The sequence below is a fragment of the Salmo trutta genome, unplaced genomic scaffold, assembly GCF_901001165.1.
Source record: "Salmo trutta unplaced genomic scaffold, fSalTru1.1, whole genome shotgun sequence".
In the NCBI taxonomy this organism is placed as follows: domain Eukaryota; kingdom Metazoa; phylum Chordata; class Actinopteri; order Salmoniformes; family Salmonidae; genus Salmo; species Salmo trutta.
This window is the reverse complement of record NW_021822784.1, coordinates 70,001-79,039: the sequence shown is the minus strand read 5'-3', so window position 1 is coordinate 79,039 and position 9,039 is coordinate 70,001. Positions and strand designations below refer to the sequence as shown.

At 44.9% G+C, this 9,039-nt stretch overlaps 1 protein-coding gene across 1 annotated transcript in view; it reads right to left on the bottom strand.

Moving 5' to 3' along the window:
• Nucleotides 1-3,167: 3,167 nt before the first annotated feature.
• LOC115184544 (protein FAM117B-like) overlaps nt 3,168-9,039 on the bottom strand; it is a 29,044-nt gene continuing 23,172 nt past the window's right edge. The window contains exon 9 of the mRNA XM_029745396.1: nt 3,168-3,955. Coding sequence (XP_029601256.1) covers nt 3,616-3,955 — 340 coding nt within the window. The 3' untranslated portion in view covers nt 3,168-3,615. The remainder of the gene's footprint in view (nt 3,956-9,039) is intronic.

Below are 9,039 nucleotides of genomic sequence, written 5' to 3'. Positions count from 1 at the left end.
AAATAAGATATTTGGCTACAGAAGTGCCATTTCTTTCCGATCTCCAAAAACAAATCCTGCGAAATGATGTCAACACATACTGGAGGAGTTACTGGCTAGCTACAGTGGCTAGCTTTGCTAACAAACTAGCTATAGTGGCTAGCTTAGCAAACAAACTAGCTATAGTGGCTAGTTTAGCAAACAAACTAGCTACAGTGGATGGCTTAGCTAATGAACTAGCTCTAGTGGCTAGCTTAGCTAACAAACTAGCTACAGTGGCTAGCTTAGCTAACAAACTAGCTACAGTGGCTGGCTTAGCTAACAAACTAAGTATAGTGGATGGCTTAGCTAACGAACTAGCTACAGTGGCTAGCTTAGCTAACGAATTAGCTACAGTGGCTAGCTTAGCTAACGAACTAGCTACAGTGGCTAGCTTAGCTAACGAATTAGCTAACAAACTAGCTACAGTGGCTTTCATAGCTAATGAACGAGCTACAGTTGAAGTCGAAGTTTACATACACTTAGGTTGGAGTCATTAAAACTTGTTTTTCAACCACTCCACAAATTTCTTGTTAACAAACTATAGTTTTGGAAAGTCGGTTAGGACATCTACTTTGTGCATGACACAAGTAATTTTTCCAACACTTGTTTACAGAGAGATTATTTCACTTATAATTCCCTGTATCACAATTCCAGTGGGTTAGAAGTTTACATACACTAAGTTGACTGTGCCTTTAAACAGCTTGGAAAATTCCAGAAAATGATGTCATGGCTTTAGAAGCTTCTGATAGGCTAATTGACATCATCTGAGTCAATTGGAGGTGTACCTGTGGATGTATTTCAAGGCCTACCTTCAAACTCAGTGCCTCTTTGCTTGACATCATGGGAAAATCAAAAGAAATCAGCCAAGACCTCAGAAAAAAATTTGTAGACCTCCACAAGTCTGGTTCATCCTTGGGAGCAATTTCCAAACGCCTGAAGGTACCACGTTCATCTGTACAAACAATAGTACGCAAGTATAAACACCATGTGACCACGCAGCCGTCATACCGCTCAGGAAGGAGACACGTTCTGTCTCCTAGAGATGAACGTACTTTGGTGTGAAAAGTGCAAATCAATCCCAGAACAACAGCAAAGGACCTTGTGAAGATGCTGGAGGAAACGGGTACAAAAGTATCTATATCCACAGTAAAACGAGTACTATATCGACATAACCTGAAAGGCCGCTCATTAAGGGAGAAGCCACTGCTCCAAAACTACCATAAAAAAAGCCAGACTACGGCCTTCCCTGTAGCTCAGTTGGTAGAGCATGGTGTTTGCAACGCCAGGGTTGTGGGTTCGATTCCCACGGGGGGCCAGTACAGAAAAATAATGTATGAAATTAAATGTATGCATTCACTGCTGTAAGTCGCTCTGGATAAGAGCGCCTGCTAAATGACTAAAATATAAATGTAAAATGTTTGCAACTGCACATGGGGACAAAGATCGTACTTTTTGGAGAAATGTCTTCTGGTCTGATGAAACAAAAATAGAACTGTTTGGCCATAATGACCATCGTTATGTTTGGTGGAAAAAGGGGGAGGCTTGCAAGCCGAAGAACACCATCCCAACCGTGAAGCACGGGGGTGGCAGCATCATGTTGTGGGGGTGCTTTGCTGCAGGAGGGACTGGTGCACTTCACAAAATAGATGGCATCATGAGGATGGAAAATTATGTGGATATATTGAAGCAACATCTCAAGACATCAGTCAGGAAGTTAAAGCTTCGTTGCAAATGGGTCTTCCAAATGGACAATGACCCCAAGCATACTTCCAAAGTTGGTGCAAAATGCCTTAATGACAACAAAGTCAAGGTATTGGGGTGGCCATCACAAAGCCCTGACCTCAATCCTATAGAAGCTTGTGAAAGGCTACCCGAAACATTTGACAAAGTTTAAGTTGTTAAAGGCAATGCTACCAAATACTAATTGAGTGTATGTAAACTTCTGACCCACTGGGAATGTGATGAAAGAAATAAAAGCTGAAATAAATCATTCTCTCTACTATTATTCTGACATTTCCCATTCTTAAAATAAAGTGGTCCTAACTGACCTAAAACAGGGGATTTTTACTAGGATTAAATGTCAGGAATTGTGAAAAACTGAGTTTAAATGTATTTGGCTAAGGTGTATGTAAACTTCCGACTTCAACTGTACGTTGGTCATGTGCACACCTGACTAGAATGACACTGATGTACCACCAAAGGCACACCCCATTTACGTGTGAAAATTGGGAACGATGCAGATTTGGACTGTTTTTCGTGTCCAAAGTTGACCTTTAACAGGAAACCCCCATCTCTACTGCTACAGGTTATAAAACATGATCAAATATCATCTCCAATATTAACGTCTACTTTGACAGAAGAGCTCTTCATTTCTCTGCTGAGTCGACAGTACTGGTAGTTTAGAAGTCTGTACAGTTCTGTAGAACGTTTAGAGCCCTGACCCTAAACCGGGATAAACTCTGAGCTCTAGTAATAACCACCCAAAACTCCTCCCGACTCTAAGGGCTCTATTCAATCTGTATGGCTGATGTTCAACCAGCTGATAGAAATGTAAAGGCAACGTTCCTGTGTTAGCAGAGACTGCATTCACGGTCAACGCTGCATATGTCAGCTCTCCAATGGGAAATGACCTTTACATTTCTAGCACACGGTCTGTAACGCTTCAGCCATCCAGATTAAATACAGCCCTAATTCTAGCTGAGTAACCGAACCCTAAGTAAGTTACACTAACCCCCTAACCAGCCTTAAATGACCCCTAACCAACCTTAAATGATCCCTAACCCCCTAACCAACCTTAAATGACCCCTAACCAACCTTAAATGACCCCTAACCAACCTTAAATGACGCCTAACCAGCCTTAAATGACGCCTAACCAGCCTTAAATGACGCCTAACCAACCTTAAATGACCCCTAACCCCCTAACCAACCTTAAATGAGGAAAAGGGAAGGATGGAGGAAGGGAGGAAAGGGTAGGGATGGAGGGAGGGAGGGAGGGAGGAAAGGGGAGGGATGGATGGATGGAGGAAAGGGGAGGGATGAAGGAAGGGATGGAGGAAGGGAGGGAGGAAAGGAGGGAGGGAATGAGAGAGAGAGAGCGAGAGGAGGCAGACAAAGCAGAACACTGGACAGACACCACGAGACAGGTCTTCAGGCACAATATTGTTTTTCTTTCGTCCCCCCATCTTAGTTTTGCTACGATATCTCTGAGCCCAGATCACCGCGGAAACCACACAGTCTGGGTCACCATGGAAACCACACAGCCCAGATCACCATGGAAACCACCCAGCTTCACACTGGAAGACATCTTAATTCAAGATACATAATAAGGATTTAAAAATGTGGAGAGGTTTCATGGTTTAATGCGATGAAAATAAAAAGTAGTTTCCTGTATCCTCTCGGTACATCGGATCAGTGGAATGTTGGGACCAGGTTGGACCAGTGGGTGGAGTTAGAATGACCAGGTAGAACCAGGGGACAGTTATGACCAGGGGAGTTAGCATGTCGAAGGCGTCTCCAGTGGCAGGGTTTTATGTTCGTTATGTTTATCTGTCATGTTATTCAGCAGTCTGTCCTCCAGGGCAGAAGTGTGGAGCTCTAGCTCTCTGGTTCCTCCAGGTGTCTGGGCAGGCAGGGTTGCTGGTGGACCGTGCTGGTACCCCAGGATACTCCTAGGGAAGGGGACAGGCTACGGAGGCCCACCCCACCGAGTGGCATCATGGAAGGGGACAGGCTGCGCAGGCCAACCCCACCCAGAGGCACCAAGCTGGGGGACAGGCTGCGGAGGCCAACCCCTGATCTGAAGCTGAGCTCCGGGGCAGGCAGCAGGGGTTTCAGGATGCTGACCAGGCAGAAGGCTGAGCCACTCTTAGGGATGAAGTTCACCTTGTTACGGTCCGGACACAGGAAGGGAGGAATCTCCTGGAGGGGTCTGGGACTGTAAAACAAACACACACATTGTCATTCAACACTAATATGACAGATTATTTATGGTATTTACTGAGCAGAGCCCTTTTCCTATATAAGAGGAGTAATTCCAGTATGGCCACAAAAGGCTGTTCTGAGTTAGCTTCTACTATGGTGGGCTCCAGCTAGTTATAATGCTCTGAGTTAGCTTCTACTATGGTGGGCTCTAGCTAGTTTTAATGTTCTGAGTTAGCTTCTACTATGGTGGGCTCTAGCTAGTTATAATGCTCTGAGTTAGCTTCTACTATGGTGGGCTCCAGCTAGTTATAATGCTCTGAGTTAGCTTCTACTATGGTGGGCTCTAGCTAGTTATAATGCTCTGAGTTAGCTTCTACTATGGTGGGCTCCAGCTAGTTTTAATGCTCTGAGTTAGCTTCTACTATGGTGGGCTCTAGCTAGTTTTAATGTTCTGAGTTAGCTTCTACTATGGTGGGCTCTAGCTAGTTATAATGCTCTGAGTTAGCTTCTACTATGGTGGGCTCTAGCTAGTTATAATGCTCTGAGTTAGCTTCTACTATGGTGGGCTCCAGCTAGTTTTAATGCTCTGAGTTAGCTTCTACTATGGTGGGCTCTAGCTAGTTTTAATGTTCTGAGTTAGCTTCTACTATGGTGGGCTCTAGCTAGTTATAATGCTCTGAGTTAGCTTCTACTATGGTGGGCTCTAGCTAGTTATAATGCTCTGAGTTAGCTTCTACTATGGTGGGCTCCAGCTAGTTTTAATGCTCTGAGTTAGCTTCTACTATCGTGGGCTCTAGCTAGTTATAATGCTCTGAGTTAGCTTCTACTATGGTGGGCTCTAGCTAGTTATAATGCTCTGAGTTAGCTTCTACTATGGTGGGCTCCAGCTAGTTTTAATGCTCTGAGTTAGCTTCTACTATCGTGGGCTCCAGCTAGTTATAATGCTCTGAGTTAGCTTCTACTATGGTGGGCTCCAGCTAGTTATAATGCTCTGAGTTAGCTTCTACTATGGTGGGCTGCAGCTAGTTTTAATGTTCTGAGTTAGCTTCTACTATGGTGGGCTCTAGCTAGTTATAATGCTCTGAGTTAGCTTCTACTATGGTGGGCTCCAGCTAGTTATAATGCTCTGAGTTAGCTTCTACTATGGTGGGCTCTAGCTAGTTATAATGCTCTGAGTTAGCTTCTACTATGGTGGGCTCCAGCTAGTTTTAATGCTCTGAGTTAGCTTCTACTATGGTGGGCTCTAGCTAGTTTTAATGTTCTGAGTTAGCTTCTACTATGGTGGGCTCTAGCTAGTTATAATGCTCTGAGTTAGCTTCTACTATGGTGGGCTCTAGCTAGTTATAATGCTCTGAGTTAGCTTCTACTATGGTGGGCTCCAGCTAGTTTTAATGCTCTGAGTTAGCTTCTACTATGGTGGGCTCTAGCTAGTTTTAATGTTCTGAGTTAGCTTCTACTATGGTGGGCTCTAGCTAGTTATAATGCTCTGAGTTAGCTTCTACTATGGTGGGCTCTAGCTAGTTATAATGCTCTGAGTTAGCTTCTACTATGGTGGGCTCCAGCTAGTTTTAATGCTCTGAGTTAGCTTCTACTATCGTGGGCTCTAGCTAGTTATAATGCTCTGAGTTAGCTTCTACTATGGTGGGCTCTAGCTAGTTATAATGCTCTGAGTTAGCTTCTACTATGGTGGGCTCCAGCTAGTTTTAATGCTCTGAGTTAGCTTCTACTATCGTGGGCTCCAGCTAGTTATAATGCTCTGAGTTAGCTTCTACTATGGTGGGCTCCAGCTAGTTATAATGCTCTGAGTTAGCTTCTACTATGGTGGGCTGCAGCTAGTTTTAATGTTCTCAGTTAGCTTCTACTATGGTGGGCTCCAGCTAGTTTTAATGCTCTGAGTTAGCTTCTACTATGGTGGGCTCCAGCTAGTTATAATGCTCTCAGTTAGCTTCTACTTTGATATTACCGGCCGCAAGTGATATGGCGAAAACAATGTGTGGGGAGGCTGATATGTTAGGAGGATATGGGGAGGCTGATATGTTAGGAGGAGAGGCTGATCTGTTAGGAGGATATGGGGAGGCTGATCTGTTAGGAGGATATGGGGAGGCTGATATGTTCAGGAGGATATGGGGAGGCTGATCTGTCAGGAGGATATGGGGAGGCTGATATGTTAGGAGGATATGGGGAGGCTGATCTGTTAGGAGGATATGGGGAGGCTGATCTTTTAGGAGGATATGGGGAGGCTGATCTGTTAGGAGGATATGGGGAGGCTGATATGTTCAGGAGGATATGGGGAGGCTGATCTGTCAGGAGGATATGGGGAGGCTGATATGTTAGGAGGATATGGGGAGGCTGATCTGTTAGGAGGATATGGGGAGGCTGATATGTTCAGGAGGATATGGGGAGGCTGATATGTCAGGAGGATATGGGGAGGCTGATCTGTTAGGAGGATATGGGGAGGCTGATATGTTCAGGAGGATATGGGGAGGTGATATGTCAGGAGGATATGGGGAGGCTGATATGTCAGGAGGATATGGGGAGGCTGATATGTTCAGGAGGATATGGGGAGGCTGATATGTCAGGAGGATATGGGGAGGCTGATATGTTAGGAGGCTATGGGGAGGATATGGGGAGGCTGATATGTTAGGAGGATATGGGGAGGATATGGGGAGGCTGATATGTTAGGAGGATATGGGGAGGCTGATATGTTAGGAGGATATGGGGAGGCTGATCTGTTAGGAGGATATGGGGAGGCTGATATGTTAGGAGGATATGGGGAGGCTGATATGTCAGGAGGATATGGGGAGGCTGATCTGTTAGGAGGATATGGGGAGGCTGATATGTTCAGGAGGATATGGGGAGGTGATATGTCAGGAGGATATGGGGAGGCTGATATGTCAGGAGGATATGGGGAGGCTGATATGTTCAGGAGGATATGGGGAGGCTGATATGTCAGGAGGATATGGGGAGGCTGATATGTTAGGAGGCTATGGGGAGGATATGGGGAGGCTGATATGTTAGGAGGATATGGGGAGGATATGGGGAGGCTGATATGTTAGGAGGATATGGGGAGGCTGATATGTTAGGAGGATATGGGGAGGCTGATATGTTAGGAGGATATGGGGAGGCTGATATGTTAGGAGGATGTGGGGAGGCTGATCGGTTAGGAGGATACGGGGAGGCTGATCTGTCAGGAGGATATGGGGAGGCTGATATGTTTGGAGGATATGGGGAGGCTGATCTGTTAGGAGGATATGGGGAGGCTGATCTGTTAGGAGGATATGGGGAGGCTGATATGTCAGGAGGATATGGGGAAGCTGATATGTTCAGGAGGATATGGGGAGGCTGATATGTCAGGAGGATATGGGGAGGCTGATATGTCAGGAGGATGTGTATGCATGTGTCTGTGCCAATGTTTGTGTTGCTTCACAGTCCCGCTGTTCCATAAGGTGTATTTTTATCTGTTTTTTAAATCTGATTCTACTGCTGCATCAGTTACCTGATGTGGAATAGAGTTCCATGTAGTCATGGCTCTATGTAGTACTGTGCTCCTCCCATAGTCTGTTCTGGACTTGGGGACTGTGAAGAGACCTCTGGTGGCATGTCTTGTGGGGTATACATGGGTGTCTGAGCTGTGTGCCAGTAGTTTAAACAGACCTCTGGTGGCATGTCTTGTGGGGTATGCATGGGTGTCTGAGCTGAATGCCAGTAGTTTAAACAGACCTCTGGTGGCATGTCTTGTGGGGTATGGATGGGTGTCTGAGCTGAATGCCAGTAGTTTAAACAGACCTCTGGTGGCATGTCTTGTGGGGTATGGATGGGTGTCTGAGCTGAATGCCAGTAGTTTAAACAGACCTCTGGTGGCATGTCTTGTGGGGTATGGATGGGTGTCTGAGCTGTGCCCCAGTCAGTTTAAACAGACCTCTGGTGGCATGTCTTGTGGGGTATGGATGGGTGTCTGAGCTGTGTGCCAGTAGTTTAGACAGACAGCTCTGTGCATTCAACATGTCAATACCTCTCACAAACACAAGTAGTGATGAAGTCAATCTCTCCTCCACTTTGAGCCAGGAGAGATTGGCATGCATATTATTAATGTTAGCTCTCTGTGTACATCCAAGGGCCAGCCGTGCTGCCCTGTTCTGAGACAATTGCAATTTTCCTAAGTCCTTTTTTGTGGCACCTGACCACACGACTGAACATTAGTCCAGGTGCAACAAAACTAGGGCCTGTAGGACCTGCCTTGTTGATAGTGTTGTTAACAAGGTAGAGCAGTGCTTTATTATAGACAGACTTCTCCCCATCTTAGCTACTACTGCATCAATATGTTTTGACCATGACAGTTTACAATCCAGGGTTACTCCAAGAAGTTTAGTCATCTCAACTTGCACAGTTTCCACATTATTTATTACAAGATTTAGTTGAGGTTTAGGGTTTAGTGAGTGTTTTGTTCAAAATACAATGCTTTTAGTTTTAGAAATATTTAGGGCTAACTTATTCCTTGCCACCCACTCTGAAACTAACTGCAGATCTTTGTTGAGTGTTGCAGTCATTTCAGTCGCTGTAGTAACTGACGTGTATACTGTTGAGTTGTCTGCATACATAAACACTCTGTCTTTACTCAAAGTCAGTGGCATGTCGTTAGTAAAAATTTTTAAAAGCAAGGGGCCTAAACAGCTACCCTGGGGAATTCCTGATTCTAACTGGATTATATTTTATAGGCTTCCATTAAAGGACACCCTCTGTGTTCTGTTAGACAAGTAACTCTTTATCCACATTATAGCAGGGGGTGTAAAGCCATTATAGCAGGGAGTGTAAAGCCATAACACATACATTTTTCCAGCAGCAGACTATGATCAATAATGTCAAAAGCTGCACATAAGTCTAACAAGACAGCCTCCATAATCATTTTATCCTCAATTTATCTCAGCCAATCCTCAGTCATTTGTGTAAGTGCTGTGCTTGTTGAGTGTCCTTCCCTATAAGCGTGCTGAAATTCTGTTGTCAATTTGTTTACTGTAAAATAGCATTGTATCTGGTCAAAAAAAAATTCCAGAAGTTTACTAAGGGTTGGTAACAGGCTGATTGGTGGGCTATTTGAGC